This window comes from Schistocerca piceifrons, chromosome 5 (assembly GCF_021461385.2).
Source record: "Schistocerca piceifrons isolate TAMUIC-IGC-003096 chromosome 5, iqSchPice1.1, whole genome shotgun sequence".
NCBI classification, from domain to species: domain Eukaryota; kingdom Metazoa; phylum Arthropoda; class Insecta; order Orthoptera; family Acrididae; genus Schistocerca; species Schistocerca piceifrons.
The window spans coordinates 468,977,030-468,999,104 of NC_060142.1; the positions used below are offsets into that span (position 1 = coordinate 468,977,030).

Sequence of the window (22,075 nt, forward strand, 5' to 3'; positions counted from 1 at the left end):
TCTACGATCGTCTCCATGGGAGAATAGCAGCCTGCATTGCTGCAAAAGGTGGATATACACTGTACTAGTGCCGACATTGTGCATGCTCTGTTGCCTGTGTCTATGTGCCTGTGGTTCTGTCAGTGTGATCATGTGATGTATCTGACCCCAGGAATGTGTCAATAAAGTTTCCCCTTCCTGGGACAATGAATTCACAGTGTTCTTATTTCAATTTCCAGGAGTGTATAACTGCTGAGCCCATTGTGCCGTACAGTGCCCGTGCGCATTTTCCAGCGCTCGCCTGCCATCCACCTTTTACCGCTCCCTTACAGACAGGGTATTCACCCGAGGTTTTGCATTCTACATATCGTAACACATTTCCTACGTATGGACCAGACGCACAGTTACAATTTTCAACATCTTACAATAGTTTCAACATTTGTTACATTTCAATTCTATTACAATATTGCTTGACATTTGGCATAAACATTAATATTCACATTGAAACTTGTTTACAATTTTCTTAACACAATGGCATGAAGCAAAAACCAAAGGAAATCAGAACATCAATTACACTAGTTTATCGAAAAATCAGAAAAAAATTTAGTACAGCGTCGTTGTTCTTACATACTGTGTGGAACCGCACGACCGCTACGGTCGCAGGTTCGAATCCTGCCTCGGGCTTCAATGTGTGTGATGTCCTTAGGTTAGTTAGGTTTAAGTAGCTCTACGTTCTAGGGGACTGATGACCTCAGAAGTTAAGTCCCGTAGTCCTCAGAGCCATTTGAACCATTTTGAACTAGACGAGTACACTTGACGAATAACAGCGCCACACATGTCGATACCCAACCTTCTAGTCACCGAGTGAGGTGTCGCAATGATTAGCACACTGGACTCTCATTCGGGAAGACAACAGTTCAATCCCGCGTCCGGCCATTCTGATTTAGCTTTTCCGTGATTTCCGTAGATCACTTCAGGCAAATGCCGGAGTGGTTCCTTTGAAAGGGCACGGCCGATATCCTCCCCCGTCCTTCCCTAATCCGAGCTTGTGCTCCGTCTCTAATGTCCTCGTTGTCGACGGGACGTTAAACGTTGGGAGTATTAATACCTGTTTACAGTACTCAAAATTGCCTTTTGCAGCTTTACGTACTGCAAAAGTTGTTGACTGATATACCTTGTTATAAGTTATAGATTTCTGAGATAATTAGGAGATGATTACTTGTTTGCTTTTTGGTGAGATTTTTAATCAGTTTAAGATGAAACAAATCAAAAGTTCATCTGAATGAGACAACTGAGTTCAGTTTCAAGAACGCAGAGGAGGTTATAGATCACTCTCAGGCTTTTCCAGGAATTAACGATCAGTCAGGTGCGTTGCGACTAATGGTCATTCCAGTGAGTCACAGGCACCAGTAGCGTAGAAGAAGATAATAATCTAAGTAGTGGTGAAGTGTTTCTACCTCTGGAAATTAGAAAAAAAACTGCATTGCGATCAGTCTATATCTCATAGAGCAACTAAAAGAAGAATACAGCGCAATGACAGTCATTTTGAAAAGGTTATAGGGAACAGTTAAAAGTAATGGAAGCTTTGAGCCAGAGTAGTAGTAGAGTTTTAAGACATTGGATGAGAAACTAGGAGAGAAAATTAAGGACATGGAAATAGACTTCAGCGTAGTACACAAATGTAGAGAGTAAAATTTGATATACGTCCTACTTTTACTGTGAATAATTTTAATTACATGGAACAAAAAATGGTTCAAATGGCTCTAAGCACTATGGGACTTAACATCTGAGGTCATCAGTGCCCTAAACTTAGAACTTCTTAAACCTAATTAACCTAAGGACATCACACATATCCATGCCCGAGGCAGGATTCGAACCTGCGACCGTAGCAGTAGCGCGGATCAGGCTTGAAGCACCTAGAAACACTCGGCCACAGAGGCCGGCACGTGGAACACAAACCATATCCAGTTCGAGAAGATATACGCAAGTTTCAGTTGATGAGTTGTTAATCTAACTTTACTTCACTCCTAAAGAAACGATAATTATCTGAGTAGTGATAAACATTGTCCAAAATATTTTTACATTTCAATATACAATAATGTGCAAAACTTAAGGTCGAAAGTAACATAGCTCGATGAAAACTGGATCATGCGTAGAAAGAACTTCAGTATAACACAATGGGTAACTGAAACAAACCCACAAAGCAACAGAAATAATATTTTATTCAAAGACAATAATTGCACAGAATTCACCGTAATTTACTGCGGTTCACTGGTCATTTAAAAAGGCGGGACGTGGTTCTAAATAAGGTGTGCGATCACCATGGACTGTAATGCATACTCTGCAAGGTGTTCCCATGCTAGTCACAAGGTCCACGTGCACCAGTGATCACCCAGCAATTGTCAACTGCTGGTGTAGGACGGAACCCTCTACCACATGAACTCTTGACCAACGTTGTGGTCAGGACGGGATCACGTTGCAGAACATGGGTTACCGTCCGAGGTGACCACACACCCTGTTGATAGTCAAGTCTCTCCTTTTGTAATGTTCAAGGGGACGTTATAAATCGTGGTGACTTCAGTGTAGTTATTGGCTTTGAATAAAAGAGTCAGTGCGCATTTCTTTCAGTTACCTTCCATACTTTATTCTTAGCAGTTCCTTCTGTGTAAGGTCCAAGATGCATCGCGCTAATTCTAAAATTGTTACTTAAGCCCTTAATTTCCACAGTAGTGTACTATAGAAACACTGAAATTTCAAGTGAAACTTTACTGTTTTTGAAAGTTGTCCATGACTGTTTATTAGTCCTCATAAAGCACCAGTACTAGCTCTTAGTTTCTCAGAACCAAAAAAACTGGCACACCTGCCTAACGTAGTGTAGGGCCCCTGTGAGCAAGGAGAAGTACTGCAACATGAAGTGACATGGACTCGACTAATGTCTGAAGTAGTGCTGGAAGGAACTGACACAATGAATCCAGCAGGGCTGTCCATAAATCCGTAAGATTACGAGGAGGTGGAGATCTCTCCTGAACAGCACGTTGCAAGGCATCCCAGGTATGCTCAATAAAGTTCATGTCTGGGAGTTTGGTGGCCAGCGGGAGTGTTTAAATTCAGAAGTTTCTGGAGCCACTCTGTATCAATTCTGGACATGTGAGGTGTCGTTTTGTCGTGCTGCAATGGTCCAATCCTTCGGAATGCACAATGGACGTGAATTGATGCAGGGTTTGGCCAGGACGAGGACAAGCTTTAGAAACCCTAGCCATGTGCGGGGCGGACATTATCTCGCTGAAAATGTAAGCCTGGGATGGCTTGCCATGAATGATAAAAAGGCGGGTGCAGAATACATCGACGTATCACTTGCTGTGACAGTGCGGCAGATGACAACCAATGGGTCCTGCTATGAAATGAAATGTCATCCCACGCCGGCGGTCCTGGTGGTGAGGCTGTATGGCGGGCGGCAGTGAAGTTGGTGTCCCACCGCAGTCTTTGGCGTCGCCAGACGCGTCTTCGCTGGTCATCGAGACTCAATTCGAAGGTTCGCTGAAGACAATTCTACTTCAGTCAATGAGATTCCAGCATGAATGTGCCCGACACCACTGCAAATGGGTTTCGGCGTTCAGAGATCAATAGCAGTCGGCGCAAGAGGCGCTATGAACTCAGCCTCTTTCTCTGAACCACCTATTAATGGTTCTTGTGATCACTGAAGCACCAATTGCACGTAATATCGATGACAATGATGAATCCGGCATTCTGAGTGCCTCTGACGATTGCTCGCTGCTCGCATTCTGTCGTCTCTTTAGGTCGACTGCTCCCTTCTTAATGCTGTGTTGATACATGGTTGACCCATTCCAGCCAACATCCATCGAATAATGGCATCGCTCCTTTTCAAATGTCGAGTGATCCGCCGATTAGTCCAGCCACTTTCTAGGCGCTTCAGTCTGGAACCGCGCTACCGCTGTGGTCGCAGGTTCGAATCCTGCCTCGGGCATGTATGTGTGTGATGTCCTTAGGTTAGTTAAGTTTAAGTAGTTCTTAGTTCTAGGGGACTGATAACCTCAGATGTTAAGTCCCAAAGTGCTCAGAGCCATTTTAGTCAGCCACTTTCTTTGAGCCAACTACACGACCTGTCTCGAATACTGACATCTGCATATATTGTTCACGTGCTTGTCTGCGAAGCATAGCTACTGTCCAGCTGAGTACACGGAATGAAGATTTTGTTCCCTAATATCGACATCTCCCCTGTTTGCTATCCTTGCCACCTGCAGGGTAAAACCGCTTAGGTGCGTCACACGTTCATCCACAGGCTTTCAGAGCCTACAGTTTTGCAATTTCCGCCGATAGTTGTATGAATATCAATTTTTGATGTCCTTAGGTTAGTTAGGATTAAGTAGTTCTAAGTTCTAGGGGACTGATGACCATTGATGTTAAGTCCCATAGTGCTCAGAGCCATTTGAACCATCAATTTTTGACCATTTCTCGTAGCTCCTTCGTGGCGCGTCTGTAATTTGTTTCGTGCAGTGTATACTAAGTGTAAGGTGCTGTGAGTTTCAGCGAAGGTTCGGTACTATCGTCCGCAACTAAAAAGGCAGATGACGAATCGACAGACACAGTTGAGGATGACAGCACTATCTGCGTGTAAGATATTTAAATCCTTGGCATTTGTAGACATTTGTGTCCGAGCTACATTTGTAGGACCACTGAATTGTAAGTTATTACCACTATCCCCATGCCAGGCGAAGTCTTAACAACTTATAAGTACAAATACCTTAAGGGTACGTCGTCGAAAACCGCCGATATTTCTACGGGCGCAAGCTCTTTCATTTTCAAGAACAAAACAGTTCCTCAGCGCAAAAGGTAGTTTTGCCTATAAAATGGCGAGGTGTGCACCAGTCGAAATATCGCAGGTAATCAACGACGTCACACTGCAGCACTCCCGTATAGTATTTGAATGTTGTATACGCCGGAACAAATACGAGTCTCTGCTCATATGTATACCAACTGGCAATGGCACTGCAGCCTGCACACCTATATTCCCCAGTTACCACTCTAAATATGAGTCGGCTGATGGTTACCACTAGGTCTTCCCTAATTGAGTTGTGCTTACTTACAAGGTACTTTGAATTATTTAGTTAGTTGGTTACATGTTCCGTAGATCATTTGAATGATTCTGAGCAGTGCTCCGGCTCGCCTTCGAGCCATTGACAGGTTGGCGTCGTGTATTGGGATTGTCACCTCTCGTTTTCTTAGTCTGTTCACTGGCACCACTACGTTTGCTCGCTTTCTCTGTCTGTGAGTGGCAGCAGCGGCGTTTATCGATAGCGAGCACTGTGGTACTATCTTTGGAGCGACCTCTAGTTTTCCGTGTCGTGGTGGGTCAGGGCAGTTCAGTTGGGACGAAGCAACAGTGAGGTCTCCAGAGCGCCAGTACTCGAAGAGACAGCTGGCGATACATGCACTGCCCGATGGAAGGATGTGGTCGCGAGAGTTCACGACGACGTCCAGGTCCGGAGTCAGCGAGTTTAAGTTGAATGGATCGTTATATTCGAGTAGTGCAACCTCCACTGGTGTGTGCGTGCGTGTGTGTGTGTGTGTGTGTGTGTGTGTGTGTGTGTGTGTGTGTGTCCGTCCGTCGAATTGACCTCATGCAATAAGCTGTCAGTCGACGATTCATACTGGGACGTTTGCCTTGCCTGACTTCATCGAGAGCGACCGTTGGTTGGTCGCTCGGTCGGTCGTCTCAATGGACGACGTTTATTTGGTCTTTCGACCGCTTCTGGGTTCTCCGTGTATGTGTCGACTTGTAACTCGTCGTTGTTGCTCCACAGTGACTGGGTTTAGTACTGTTTGAGCTTTTTGTGGTATTGTTTCCGCGGATCCGTGTGTATCTAGTGCAGTTTTGAACGAACAGTCGTTTTAACGCTGTCTGCGTACTGGATTCGTGGAGGCAACTTGTTGTGATTACCTCGGATTACTCTTGCGTTTGATCATGTTCTCTTGTATAATGTTTGTCGTTTTACTATGTCAAGAGTCTGGTTCTCCGTCTGCCTGGCATGGGTTATTCCAGCATTGTATTGGGCATTGGACGTTAGGTAGATTTTGCGACGGTGTTGGTCTTGCGTTTAGTTGTGATTGCATTGAGTTGGCATCCTGTTAAGTGAATATAACACTGGGCTGCTTGTCTCACCTTACTTATACGTTTGAGGAACTTTCCCAGGTCGATCCTTGGAGCACTGTCTGTGGATCACTCCCTTCTTTATTTGGTCTGAGTGTGTGAGTTGTTTAAAAATAATATTTTGCTTAAATTATTCCTATTGCTTGTGGCCTTTAGCCGACAAATAATTTGGATTCTTCTTAATAAGGCCTTCGGCCATCATTTTACTTTGTGTTACAATCTTTTTTAAATGATTGTTTTAAAAATTGATCTTGGTATTTCCAACGTGTAATTGTCTTCCTCATTTGTAATTTAGGTTCAAATGGTTCTGAGCACTATGGGACTTAACAGCTGTGGTCATCAGTCCCCTAGAACTTAGAACTATTTAAACCTAACTAACCTAAAGACATCACACACATCCATGCCTGAGGCAGGATTCGAACCTGCGACCGTAGCAGTCGCGCGGTTCCGGACTGTGCGCCTAGAACCGCGAGACCACCGCGGCCGTCTGTAATTTAGGCCTTCAGCCGTTAATTGTTCTGAAGTACTGCTCTTGACCTTCAGCCGACAAATAATTTGAATTCTTTCTTAATAAGGCTTTCAGCCGTGAGTGTAGCTTGTGTTAGTCAATTTTTTTTAAATGGTTGTTTTTAAAAAATTATTTTCTTGAAGTGTACGTGTTTACTGCCAACCAACGGTAACTGATTAAGCGCCGTCCACACCTTTTCTTGCTTTCCCTAAGTCCCATGTCTCAGATTCTTTTATCGAAATGATATGAAAAGAGTCATGTTACAGGCTGTGTATACATGATCAATGTTAATATTAATGAACCGATTATCATTTTATTCCTACCTATGCAAATACGCGTTACAAAGCTTTTTTCTCGCTAACAGAAGTTGTCAATGGAAGGAATTGTCCAAGTCAAATGATTGAAAGTTAGATTTAAAACCTGCTTCGCTATCTATCAGACATTTTATGTTATTGGGCAAATGATCAAAACCTTGCTGCACATTGAACTCTTCCCCGAGACACTGACAGACTTAACAGTGTGTAAAAAAGGTAATTTTTCTCTCTAGTGTTGCAGGTACATCACTGTACTTCTCAAATTGCAATGGACCACTTATAAGAGCGGTTCTAGGCGCTACAGTCTGGAACCGCGCGACCGCTACGGTCGCAGGTTCGAATCCTGCCTCGGGCATGGATGTGTGTTCTGTTCTTAGGTTAGTTACGTTTAAGTACCTCTAAGTTCCAGGGGACTGATGACCTCAAAAGTTAAGTCCCATAGTGCTCAGAGCCATTTGAACCATTCTGAAATTACAAGATCGCAAAAAATACCAACAGGCGATAAATTATTTAAGGCTTGTGCTATTTGATGAGTGAATGTGTAAATAGCATTCTCAGTCGAGCAACCATTTTGTAATCCAAACTGTGCTTTGCTAAGTAAATTGTTCCCAATTGCCTATGTGACTACACTTTCACAGACACACACACACACACACACACACACACACACACACACACACACACACAAAAGAAAAAATAATCACTATCAGCTCTGAAAGATTGAAAACAACCGCCAGGAACACCTTCAACTGTTCCACTGTCAGCCATCTTGTTTTTACACCTTCAATTGTTCCACTGCCCGCCATGTTTGCTTTTACAGCTGGTAAAGCAGTGAAACAGTTACAGTGACAGTGACAACTGAATATATAGTGTTCAACAGCGATGAAGATGATAAAAAGGAAAACTTAAGTGAAACATTATGTAAATAGACACACACATAATTAAATAATTTCAGACATAGAAATAACAAGTTTTCATATCGTAATTTTGGCTTAAACAATTTGCCTACTTTAAGGTATAAGTGGTTTCAGATGACAAACTGTGCAAATAAACGGTCACTGTAGAAACCAAACACATGAGAAAAACCACACAGTGTGGTAAAAAGGTATGAATTCGTAATTTATGTTTTTTTTTCAAATATCTGTAACTGCGATTTAAATACTAATAGCTACATGTATACAAACGGTAAAGAACAGTCTTTATCTTTAACAGATGGAAAATAAAAGCCCACTGAATATGCTGCAACTGCAGTGAAACATGTTTGGGTTAAAAAACAAAAATGTGTTTTGCTAAAGGCGGACCTTATCCAAAAACATACATATTTACCTCGTCTTTTACACCTGTTATGTCAGCTGTAACGTAATGTGACAACAGTACCTCATCTTGTATGCGGTGCGTTAACACGACAGAGCTGCTACTCCGGCCGGGTCACTTTCTCGGCTAATGATGTTGTGGAACGGTAGGGCGGTACCGGTACTTACGGTGCTGAGCCAGACAGAGGCGAAGCCCACGTCGGCGGTACCGTCCATGAGGAACTGGAAGACGCCGCCGCTGACGCTGCCGTTGCCGGAGAAGTTGCCGTAGCGGTTGTCGACGTCGGGCTCCCGCACGCTAAACGTGCAGTGCAGCCTGCGCGCCGCCTCCAGCCAGATCAGCATCTCGACGCCGCCCAGCTGGCCCGTTGCTGCCATTCAGACAGAAACAAACGCCTGTAGATCAGGAACCTCCGAGGGCGTCTTCGGAGACTACACAGTCTCCAGTAAGGGAAGTGTCTCTCGAGAGCCTAGAGGGAGCAGTAAGAATGAAACACCAACAGAGAAATATTTCTTGATGCAATAATTTACCAACAGCCTTATGTATCGCTATACACGGAGTCGATTTTACGACTATGACCTGTGGGGCCTGAATATGGCATCAGTGTAATGCCGAAACAGGTAGCACATAAGAAGTTCATAAAATAAATTTCTACAATATATACGGCTGTTGGGAAATTATTGTATCAAGACATACTTGCCAGCCGTTGTCCCATGGTCCATAATGGATCAACGAAGAGCAGAGAAATAGTCGGATTAAAAAGGGAGTCCGGCGGGAATGCAGCCTTCAACCTGTGCCACAATGTAACATTGACAGAAACGGAAGAAAGGTCCTCGAGTGGGACTAAAGTTCAAGGTGAAATGATATGCGTGACATGATTCGCTGATGACACTGGATTCCTCAGTGAAACCGAGGAATTGTTGCAGGAGCTGTCGAATGGAATCAGTAGTATAATGAGTACAGAATATCGACTGAGTGTAAACCAAAAAAAGACGAAACTGATGAAGAGGATCATAAATAAGAGTAGCGATAAAATAACGTTATGGCTGTTGACTAGGTAGTAGACGAAGAGAAGAAATTCCCATATCTTGAAAGCAAAATAACGTATTGCCAGTGGAGCAAAGGCGATATAGGAAGCAGACCAATACATAGAGAACATTTCTTGCTAAAAGAAGGCTATTAGTGTCTAATACACGCTATAATTTGAGGAAGAAGTTTATGAGAATCTACGTCAGGAATTGTGACGTGTGGCAAAAACGGGAAAGAATAGAATCTAAGCACCTGAGATGCAATGTTGTAGAGAAACGTTGAAAATTAAGTTGGCTGATAGAATTCTAAATGCAGACATTCTCCACAGACTCTTCGAAGAGCGAAGTATGTGGAGAACATTGATTTGGAGAAGAGACAGGATAATAAGACATGTGGTAAAACATCAAGGAAAAACTTTCATGGTACTGAAGGAAGCAGCAGAATGTAATAACTGTAGGGAGAGACAAAGACTGGCGTACGTCCAATCAATAATTAAGGTTGTAGGATGTATATGTTACTGAGATGTGCGGGTCGCATCAAGCCACAGAATTCATGCATAAATGAAGCCTATCCCATTTGTCATTCAGGCATACAAAATCCTAAATTAGTGACAACTAGTTGTGATGTGGAGCGTGTCAGCAGGTTTATAGAATTTCTGAGCGAAAACGTGGCTACGTGCCAGAAATTTGCATTACTGTGCTCTCTATTGTTAATCTACATTAAACCTCCATAAATACTTCTATTTTCATACTGATAAGATCTACATCTATCTCTATATCTTAATTCTACAAATCACTTCTCTGTGTGTGGCGGAGTGCACATCTGAAAGTAAAATTACTTCCCCATTTCCTTTTTCAGTCGTGGGTGGTGTGTGGGAAGAATGGCTGTTGCTAAGCGTGTATGTAAGCTCGATTCTCTCTGACTCTCGTCGTGGTGATTTCGAGTGGTGTATATTGGAGGAAGTAGTATGTTGCCTGAATCTTTCTGTAGCGTTCACTCTATGATTGTTCACAGTAAATTTCTCCATAAAGCATACAACACCTCTCTTGTAGCGTATGCACTGGAGTTTGATTAGTTGCTCTGAAACGCTTTCACTGATAGCAAGCGAATTTATGACGAAACACATCGCTCTTCATTCGATCCTCTCTATTTCTTCTGTTAATTATACCTGGTAAGAATACGAGGTCTTGTGTATTCACTTAGGGTGTAGGTGAAGCTCTCAAGCAGAGATGATTTCAATTGGTGTTTGCCAAAGCTTTTGTGTAGTCAGTTGTTATGATGCCTACGCACTTCGTGCCCCTCTGTACAACAATAAAGTTAACTAGTGAAAAATAGTGGCAATTTTCGTACGTAATGTTATGGTCTGATTGCTAATATTATTTACTAGTAGTTCTTCGAACCTAACTGGAGGCTGCCAGTGGTATTACTGGCTTTTCTAGCAGTTGAACAAAGTTGAGGACTGACTCCGCACATCATCCTTGCAGCACGCTTCTCTGCAGTGATTACTCTGGATTTGGTTGTTAAGCTGAGACATCAAATTATTCAGTATGACAACTGAAGAATGAAAGTATCAAAAGTAAGACACTCTCTGATGCAGTCACACTTTGGGCAAAAATTGTTGAACTCTAAAGTTTAAGAAGATCTACAATATAAAACTTCAAGTTAAAGTTTTGATCAATACTGAAAGTTCCCTGTTTGATTAGATATAACCTAATTCTGAAATGTAGCATTATTCTTGTGGTGTCACCGCCAGACACCACACTTGCTAGGTGGTAGCCTTTAAATCGGCCGCGGTCCGTTAGTATACGTCGGACCCGCGTGTCGCCACTATCAGTGATTGCAGACCGAGCGCCGCCACACGGCAGGTCTAGAGAGACTTCGTAGCACTCGCCCCAGTTGTACAACCGACTTTGCTAGCGATGGTTCACTGCCTACTTACGTCCTCATTTGTCGAGGCGATAGTTTAGCCTAGCCTTTAGCTACGTCATTTGCTACGACCTAGCAAGGCGCCATTATCAGTTACTATTGATATTGTGAACAATGTACCGTCAAGACCGACATTCATCATTAATGGATTAAAGTTAAGTATTCCACCAGCTACGTCCGTTCTTCTAAAGTCTAATTTCCTTGTCCTGTTCCAGACCTCACGCCAGCCCAAGTGAGCTAAAACGCGTGCCTTCGGCCTCCTTTAGTAAAACGGTGTGGGCTCTCCTGCCAACCACAACAATTCTAAATACGGGATGCGCATTTTGCGATGTGTAATGGACTTGGTGGATCTATTGTGTTTCCTATCATGAGAAGGTAATGGCTCCCCATTCGTGAAAACGAAGCGGACGTTCCAACGCTTCCACAACAGACAACATCACTAAGCGAACCGTGATTAGGTTACGGGTAAAGATAACATAGGATGCTGATACGAGATAAAATGAAATAAAATCAATTAAAGTTGGTTTCTTCTGACAGGCATTGTTATATGACAAGCGAATAGCAGGAAAGCAGCCCGCTGGATTAGGTAGAGTCAAGTTAAACTTCTGTAATAATGATTTCAAGAAAGATGATGAGACAGGACACTCACAGTATGAACACCTATACATTTTAATGCATTGTTTCTCTTGTGTATGCTGGAAGAAAGGTTCATTACGAATATCAGCTGAAATAGACACTCGCTGCCAAAGAAATGTGACTGCTTGTAGCACACTGATTTATACACAGCATCAAAATGAGTAGGAACTTTTACCAAAATATGGATTATGCACTGAGGTGACAAAAGGAACGGGATAGCGATATGCACATATAAAAGCGTAGGGCATTGGCAGAGCTGCCTTTTGTAGTCGGGTGATTGATGTGAAAAGATTTCCAACGTGATTATGGCCGCACGAGAGACTCTGAACGCGGAATGGTAGTTGGAGCTAGACGCATGGGGCATTTCATTTCGGAAACCGTTAGGGAATTCAATTTTCAGAGACCCACTGTGTCGAGAATACCAAATTTCGGGCACTAGCCCTCACCATGGACAACGCAGTGGCCGATGGCCTTCACTTAACGACCGAGAGCAGCGGCGTTAGCGTAGAGCTGTCGGCGCTAACAGACAAGCAACATGGCTTGCAATAACAGCAGGAATCAGTGTGGGGTTTACGTATAATGTATGCGTTAGGACAGTGCGACTAACTTTGGCGTTAATGGGCTATGGCAGCAGAGGACCGATGCGAGTGCCTTTGCTGACACACGACATCGCCTGCAGCGCCTCTGATGGCCTCGTGGCCATATCTGTTGGACCCTAGACGACTGGCTTGATCACATCAGTCCCAATTTCAGTTGGTAAGGGCTTGGTGGAAGGGTTCTAGTGTAGCGCACACCCCATAAAGCCATGAACTCTAGTGATAAAAAAGGCACTGTGCAAGCTGGTGATGGATCGACAATGGTGTGTGTTGTATCCTTCCTACTTGTCGAGTATGGGATGCCTACGAAACCTGCTTCGCGGATCGATAAATCAAAAATTCAAGGAAATCGTATTAAAGAGTGTTTATTGCAATAAGGTAAATGACAGAACTTAACTTTGTGTTAAACAGATGTGTCACAAGCAAAGGGGTGAGAGGTAAAATAAGAAAACCCTTCAGTATAGACAATGCTACGTAGTAGAAGTGAAATGACTAAAATGATAATTAAATCAAGACCTTAAGCTGTCGACAGGCTTTGACATACATCAACCGGAACAGTTGAAAATGTGTGCCCCGACCGGGACTCGAACCCGGGATCTCCTGCTTACATGGCAGACGCTCTATCTATCTGAGACACTGAGGGCACAGAGGATATTGCGACTGCAGGGATTTATTCCTTGCACGCTCCCCGTGAGACCCACATTCCCGACTTGATGTCCACACTCTACATTCGTAGTGCCCCTGCCCATTACACTCATTACTCGCGGCAGACAATCTTACCGAGTCCCGTAAGAGTTCGGGCAATGCGTGTGCATCCAGCACAGAACAAGCAGGTCAATGGCTGGTTACCCGCAACCATATGGAGATGGTGTCTGTTAGCGAAATGACTAGTCGTGATGCTATTCCTGTACTCGCCGCTGTAGAACTCGCCGCACTCGCTGGTCTTGAACAGGGCCGCGGTTTTTTTTTTTTTACTTTATTGTTATTTTAAAACCTGTACAACAGGCAGGCTGTCAGCAGCGCACTACGCTGCTCTTCAGCCATAGAATATACAAGGAGCAAAAACAGTGAGAAGACACTTAAGTCACAGAACGGTGGGCAATAAAACAGGAGACACATAGAGACAAACACGGAGCCGTTCACACTCGTCGATAATCCACACTGCTAGCTGATGAGACGACGCACAAACACTGAAGATGACGATGGCACTGGTGAACGATGGAGTGGACGGTGAACACTGAACACTAAACACGACGGCACACACACAAAACACTGATGGCGGTCAGGGCCGCGGTCAGGCGGCGTGGCACTTATATCCTCTTAGTGTCGAGGGCGCTGCCGTCGGGTTGTCGTCTTAGAGAGGGGCCAATCGCTTGCAGTGGGCTACTGTCTTCTTCATAGCCCTCTCTGCTGTAACCTTCCTGACCGGAGTGCCAGCGGTTGACTTTATGCCGGAACTGTGTGCGCTTTATCTATATGTAATGGGTTCTCTGGTCCTACTGAATAAATCATTGACTGTGAGTAGTTACGTTCGCATACTTGGAGACCGTTTGCAGCCACTCATGGACTTCTTGTTCCAAAACAACGATGGAACTGTTGTGGATGACAGTGTCCATGCCAATGGGCAACAACTGTTCGCGATTGGTTTGAAGAAAATATGGAAAATTCGGGCGAATGATTTGGCCGCGCAGATCACTTGACATGAATTCTGTCTAACATTTATGGGACATAATCGAGAGATCACGTCGTGAGCAAAAACTCCCACCGACAACTCCTTCGCAATTACGGACGGCTATAGAGACAGCATGGCTGCATACTTCTGAACAGGACTTCCAACGACTTGTTGGGTCAGTGTCACGTCGAGCTACTGCACTGTGCCGGCCTAAAGGAAGTCCAACACTATATTAGGAGGTATCTCATGAGCTTTGTCACCTCAGTGTATAATGGTGAAATGGAAATATGAGACCATGACCACCGAATCTATTATCATATTCCATTTAAAGTGCAGTCCAAACTGTTGCACATCGCCTTGAGTGAAACACGACAATTCCCACCTTTGTAGCCGATGTAAGTAAATTATTCTTATGTACACTACTGGCCGTTAAAATTGCTCGCTGCGGTCGCAGGTTCGAATCCTGCCTCGGGCATGGATGTGAGTGATGTCCTTAGGTTAGTTGGGTTTAAGTAGTTCTAGGTTCTAGGGGACTTATGACCACAGCAGTTGAGTCCCATAGTGCTCAGAGCCATTTGAACCATTAAAATTGCTACACCAAGAAAAAATGCAGATAATAAATGGGTATTCATTGGACAAATATATTATACTAGAACTGAATGTGATTACATTTTCATGCAATTTGGGTGCACAGATCCTGAGATATCAGTACCCTGAACAACCATCTCTGACCGTAATAACGGCCTTGATACGCCTGGGCATGGAGTGAAATAGAGCTTGGATGGCGTGTACAGGTACAGCTGCCCATGCAGCTTCAACACTATACCACAGTTCATCAAGAGTAGTGACTGGCGTATTGTGACGAGCCAGTTGCTCGGACACCATTGACCAGACGTTTTCAGTTGGTGAGAGATCTGGAGAATGTGGTAGCCAGGGCAGCAGTCGAACATTTTCTGTATCCAGAAAGGCCCGTAAAGGACCTGCAACATGCGGTCGTGCATTATCCTGCTGAAATGTAGGGTTTCGCAGGGATCGAATGAAGGGTAGAGCCACGGGTCGTAACACATCTGAAATGTAGCGTCCACTGTTCAAAATGCCGTCAATGCGAACAAGAGATGATCGAGACGTGTAACCAATGGCACCCCATACCATCACGCCGGGTGATACGCCAGTATGGCGATGACAAATACACGCTTAAAATGTGCGTTCACCGCGATGTCGCCAAACACGGATGCGACCATCACGATCTTGTAAACAAACCCTGGATTCATCCGAAAAAATGACGTTTTGCCATTCGTGCACCCAGGTTCGTCGTTGAGTACACCATCGCAAGCGCTCCTGTCTGTGATGCAGCGTCGAGGGTAACCGCAGCCGTGGTCTCCGAGCTGATAGTCCATGCTGCTGCAAACGTCGTCGAACTGTTCGTGCAGATGGTTGTCGTCTTGCAAACGTCCCCATCTGTTGACTCAGGGATCGATACATGGCTGCACGATCCGTTACAGCCAGGAGGATAAGATGCCTGTCATCTCGACTGCTAGTGATACGAGGCCGTTGGGATCCAGCACGGCGTTCCGTATTATCCTCCTGAACCCACAAATTCCATATTCTGCTAACAGTCATTGGATCTCGACCAACGAGAGCGGGAATGTCGCGATACGATAAACCGCAATCGCGGTAGGCTACACTCCGATCTTTATCAAGGTCGGAAACGTGATGGTACGCATTTCTCCTCCTTACATGAGGCATCACAACAACGTTTCACCAGGCAACGCCGGTCAACTGCTGTTTCTGTATGAGAAATCGGTTGGAAACTTTTCTCATGTCAGCACGTTGTAGGTGTCGCCACTAGCGCCAACTTTGTGTGAATGCTCTGAAAAGCTAATCATTTGCATATCACAGCATCTTCTTCCTGTCGGTTAATTTTCACGTCTGTGGCACGTCATCTTCGTGGTGTAGGAATTTTAATGGCCAGTAGTGTATTAGCGTTGGTTGGAAAGTGACCAGTTCAGATCCTATCGGAGAAAATTATTTTATCTGTCTAACAAGAGACTTAAAACTGTGACACTGATTCATCGTCGTTCCACATCTGAACACTATCTAAGAGTCAAAACGTAGTACAGTAGAGCGTCGATTATCCGAACGTCGGTCAACCGAACGCCCGCTTAACCGAAGTGTGTACTCGCTCGAACCTGTTACTCTCCCACCTTACCGTCCATCATCCCCATCACTCCCAAACCAAGTTTCCCACAGTAGTCGCCGCACTGGGCCACCGCTGGCGGAATATTCCTTCTAATGGGGCCTTCACAAGGCGCCAGTCGCTGTGTTTCAACGATCTGCACACTTCTGTCGGCTTGGCACTGGCAGTAGAAGTAGCGGCAGTATCGAAGCTGTTCACAGCAACAGCTGCGCCAACTTAGAGTTGAGGCATGCCGCTCCGCGCAGTTTGAAGGATTGCTCGCCCCCAAGAAGAGCTTCTCACGGTGCAAACAGTCACCTTCTGTTCTCTGTTACGACCACTTTTGTGCTGCTGCGTGAAGAAGTGAACTTGACGATACAAAACGCTTAAACGTAAACGTTTTGTCCTTTCTATGAGGGACAAGTACGGGGATATTGCTTAGGCAGACCAAAATAAAGGATTTTTTTAAACGTTAATTTTGTATACTGTGTATATTGTTCATGCAAAATGCGTATGTAATATGTATATATTTTTGTTTAATAAACTGTGCCACATACTATATATTCCTACTGAAGTTGCCTTTGTATGTTGCTTTGTAATACTAAAAGAGATGCCCGTTTTTATGAATAAATTTACTGTACAGCACTTGTTTTTGGCAAATAAACATGTACAGTTCGATTATCCGAACAAACCAGTTTTCCGAACACCCATGTCCCCCAATTACCTCGGATAATCGACGCTCTACTGTACTTAGTATTTCGAAATGGCATTACGTTCAGTAATATAAGAATAGTAGTTGAATGCAAACTAACCGTTGTCGTAGGTGCTGAAAGGATGGTAGGGGAAAGTGGCGACGACCAAGGATGCGCCCTGCAGGTCCGGCGTGGGCGGCAGGTCCTGCGTGGGCTGAGCTCCCAGAGGGCGCTGCCAGGGCCTGGCAGCGCGCTGGCTGGGGGGCGTCGCGAGCGGCCGCCACGCCAGCGGCTGACCGCCGCACGCCACCAGCAGCACCAGCGCGGCGCCGCGGCGCCACCCCCAGCGCAGGGGCGGGCAGCTGCCTCCCACCGCCAGCAGCAGCCGCTGCTCGGCGCGGAACCTGCGCGCGTGCCGCCTGGCGTTCAACCGGTACTGCCTGGCAGCTGCGTCTCAACCTATATTAAATACACACTCGTAACGGACAAACTGACGTGTATTTATACTGTTTTTCTCCTCTCCTTGACGCCTTATACGCTGACCACCACTTTCTGCAACAAGTTGAAATCGAGCATGTTCCACAACTGATCGAAGTGTTTCCGGGGTCACGTTCAGAATGTGTTGCGCAATGCGTGCCTTCAATGCAGCTAAGTTTGCTATCGGAACACTGAACTCAACATCTTTCAGATAGCCCAACAGCCAGATGTCAGACGGATTAAGATCAGGTGATCAGGACGGCCAGACTGTAGGGAAGTAGTGGCTGATGATTCTAGCATTTCCGAAATGTCGTTTCAGCGGCTGCTTAACTGTATTTGCAACGTGCGGAGGAGCGCTATCTGGCATAAAAATGATCCCATCCACACATCCACGCTGTTGGAGAGCTGCATTGACATGGTTGCGCAAAAGACACTCGTCGCGCATACCGGTGACTGTACAGGTAACGGGACCGGAAGCACCTGACTCTTCGAAGAACTATGGCCCTATGATAAATGATGCCGCCCGGGGTGACCGAGCGGTTCTAGGCGCTACACTCTGGAATCGCGCGACCGCCACGGTCGCAGGTTCGATTCCTGCTTCGGGCATGCATGTGTGTGATGTCCTTAGGTTGGTTACGTTTAAATAGTTCCAAGTTCTGGGGGACTGATGACCTCAGATGTTAAGTCCCATAGTGCTCAGAACCATCTGATAAATGATGCCGTAAACCCGCACCACACAGTGACCTTTTCAGGATGAACTTGTACTGGTTGATTTGTGTGTGGATTTTCCGTTGCCCATATTCGACAATTCTGTGTATTGACATAACCCGTCACATGGAATCGGGCTTCGTCTGTCCACAAAATCTTCCACAGCCAATCATTGTCCACTTTCATGTGAGGAAGAGATTCTAAAGTAAAGGTATCTCTTGCTAGCAGGTCAACAGAAAGCAACTCGTGCACATGAGTAATTTTGAATGGATAGCAACTGGGGATGTTTCGTAGGATTTTAAGCAGCGTGATCGTGGGTATGTCCAGTGCTTGGGTAATTCTCCGTGCACTACACGTTTGCACACCCCCACTCGTCTCCTCCTGCAATGCTGTGGCAATTGCTTCCAGTGACGTCGAATCAATTCGTTTCCTCACTCTACCAGGTTGCACACAAAAGAACCCGTCTTTTAGAATTTTTACGAATCATTTTCTCCAGACCCACGGCTGTCATCGGACCAACACTTCAGTGTCCGGAACTTCTGCAGAGCGACATGTGCACAGCCATCATTCTTGTAACACAGCTTTAGAAGCTGAGCGCGATCCTGCATTGAGACAGTCACATACGCGAAAGGAGGAAAACCCGTGTTCCCAGCGTGTTTACACCAACTTCAGTGGGCCGTGCGCCTGACAGGTGTTTCATTTACGTATTCTGGCACATACAGCGCCATCTATTGATCAATTTCCACACTTTTTTTGTCTTCTGCCATACGCTTTACCCCCTTCTCCAATAATGTTCCGTTGCAATTTGACGTCATTCTGACCAGTGCTGTTATTTCTACAGCGTTCTGAAAGTTTAACTTTAATCGTAATCACCCCGTAAATGCTACATGCAAGCGCGATGTACCACATACTGAACCCAGCACCCATGTTTCAGTTTAATGTAGCAGAGCAGCTCTTGAAGAATACAGCTCTCCCTTTCTACACTTGTAAGAAATAAGCAGACAATGAAGAAAATCCACTAAGACTTCAAGCCAGAGACTAGAAACATTTTGTAGCGAAAATAACGCATCTGTTTGCGAATGTACAGGGTGGAAAATTTAGTCTATAATGAGGAATAACTCAAGATGGAGTGAGATACGTCAGAATGTTTTGGATAAAAGCTGTAGGAGGCAAAGAAGGTCACGCACTACAACTAATTGCCGTGACTTTGAACTTGATTTTAAGGTGATTCGGGGGGTTAAGGTGATTTTTTTAAAGAGAGCTTTAATAATTAATTCGAGTTTAAAACAGCTGCAGATTTCACGTACAAAATGATATATTAATCGAGGTCAAGGCTAACCCGTTGAAGGTCAAACAAGCAAATCCGCATTCAGTTCTAATAGGGATTAACTTAAAATGCACAAAGGATACAGCAAAATACAATGTTAGATTCAAATTGGAAGGGGCATCCCTTGGAATGAGAGGCGAGGGGACTCATTCAGCAACTTTAAATCAATGATCTACGTTTTCTTTATGTTTGCCCTGTCTTACACGTATCACAGTAACATTTACACGCTGTGATGCGTTTATTTTTGTCAATAAACACCTCAAGTAAAACTTAAAGTTCCAATCCCTGTTTGCTCTTTTCAAATCCGAAGTCAGAAATAGCGATTTTTACATTAAACAAAACTCAACATTTGAATGACCTTTGACAATTACCTTTAAGATCATGGTTATTGTTATTGATACCTGACCCTTTACACCCCTCCCAATCTGCTTCCAACATTGTATTTTGCTCTATCCGTCCTCTATTCCGAGTTAATCCCTACTAAACTAAAAACATATTTGCTTATTTGACTTTGACTTAACCTTGCCACGACCTTGAATATTGTGTCATTTTACACCCAAAATTTGTACTCTCTTCAGATCTTGAATCAAATATTAGGGTTTCCATTATAAAAATAAATAAATAAAAGAATAAAACAATAAAAAAGACAATTTAACCTCCGTATCACTTTGAAAATCACGTTCAAGATCACGGACATTAGTAACAGTGCGTGATCCTCTTTGTTATCTATAACTTTTACCCAAAACGATTTGCTGTATCTCGTCTCTATCCCGATTTATTCCCACTTATGGATTAAAATGGTCCACCCTGAATATGACCAACATGAAACGATTCTTGGTGTAACATGAACAATGGAAATGTGTGTGATTATGGTGTTGTAAGTCCTAAGTAAATTTCTCTATGTTCCGAAAATAATGAAGTATATGCGAGAAACAAAAATGTTTTTATTAAACAATCGTAGTTCTACGACAAATCTGTCCTCAAAAGATAGGTTAAGCTTTCTGGAAGCTGCAGCGTAGAGGTTTCTAGTCACTTCACGTACCCTCCTTTCACCTTAAAAAAAAGTTGTGTTGCGTAACACTGCTCCAGTATTCATTTTCCATAAACGAACTAGTATGCAACGTAATCCGCCAAGACGATGATACTCCTTCCTCTGGCTTGATAAAGAAATTTTACAATAGTAAACTTTTTAATACGAACTGAAATTACTTGTATTATAATTTAGCAGTCGACATATGAGTTTAAACTCCAAGGTAGGAAGATTACCAGTTAGCCGGCCGGGGTGGCCGTGCGTTTCTAGGCGCTACAGTCAGGAACCGCGTGGCCGCTACGGTCGCAGGTTCGACTCCTGCCTCGGGCATGGATGTGTGTGGTGTCCTTAGGTTAGTTAGGTTTAAGTAGTTCTTAGGGGACTGATGACCTTAGAAGTTAAGTCCCATAGTGCTCAGAGCCATTTGAACCATTTTTGAGATTATCAGTTATATAACATTGTTTACAGAAAGCTCTCTGGAAACGTGGACACTGTTTACTCACAATCTTACAAACACAAGAAAGAAAGACACTCGTAGTTGCGTCATCAACGTATCAATAAATGAACTGTAAAGTACTTGTGGACCTGTGAAATACGGCATATGTCCTTACGTGCTCTGATAGGAACCGTTGCGAAATCTCAGTGTCTGTAATTATGATATCTATCAAAGGAGTACGTAGTGGGAACGAATGTCTCACTTAGCGGTGCAGTACACTGATACGGTACTTCTTAACAGAATAAAACTGGTATCTGACAGTAAATGGAACCAAATGGATCGACTCCATTAGGAAATGCTCTTCAGCAATGAGATACCCAGGCACGCCTCATGGCCTGAATTAAAGCCTGAACCTCTCCTCTTTTATTTTGCCGATTTTTCACCAGGCACCTTCCAGGAGATAGAAAATGAGCAGTCGGCATTACCATAGAAGACGACGTGCAGCTGGTAGCTGAGGCTTCTATCGTATCCGAGAACATACCACCTGATGACCGATAATTTCAACAGTTGTCAGCTTGCTAATGTGTCGCTTCTAGCTATGGTCAGCACTCTTACATCTATAGATCATTAGATCCAACTCAAGCTACGTAAAAACGCACCACAGCCAGCCACGACAAGCCGAAGTATCCGCTTGTTGCAGAGAGTATCGCAATACTACCATTGGAGGGCGAATAACATCGGTTGTGGCACTCTTCGATGTGTAACTGTCTTTCGATGTCAGATTTCTACAGGTAAGGCCTGAGGTGGTAACATTGTGGCTTCGACATTGTCTTATATATACATTGACGGAACAAACTACAACACCAAAAATAATTAATGCAGAGTGATGCAATTGCAACATCACAGGTTCATGTAAGCGAAAGATAAGCCATCGCAAATGTGAAATGCTGGAAAATTAAAAACGAGTGTAACTGTTAGAGTATTGTGTGCAAGTACACAAACGTTCATGAATTGTGTTGTACAGGTGCCGTATGTTGCTTCGTCATATGGAAATGTCCGTTGCACTTGGTCGCTCAGTACAGGAAC

The 22,075-nt window shown here is 44.2% G+C and overlaps 1 protein-coding gene across 1 annotated transcript in view; it reads right to left on the minus strand.

Annotated features, from left to right (window-relative positions):
- Positions 1-22,075, minus strand: part of LOC124799078 — a 130,265-nt gene that overhangs the window by 76,762 nt on the left and 31,428 nt on the right. Inside the window, exons 2-3 of the mRNA XM_047262616.1 lie at positions 17,132-17,458; positions 8,452-8,654 (exon numbers count right to left, since the gene is read on the minus strand). Of these exons, the coding sequence (XP_047118572.1) occupies positions 8,452-8,654; positions 17,132-17,458 (530 nt within the window). The remainder of the gene's footprint in view (positions 1-8,451; positions 8,655-17,131; positions 17,459-22,075) is intronic.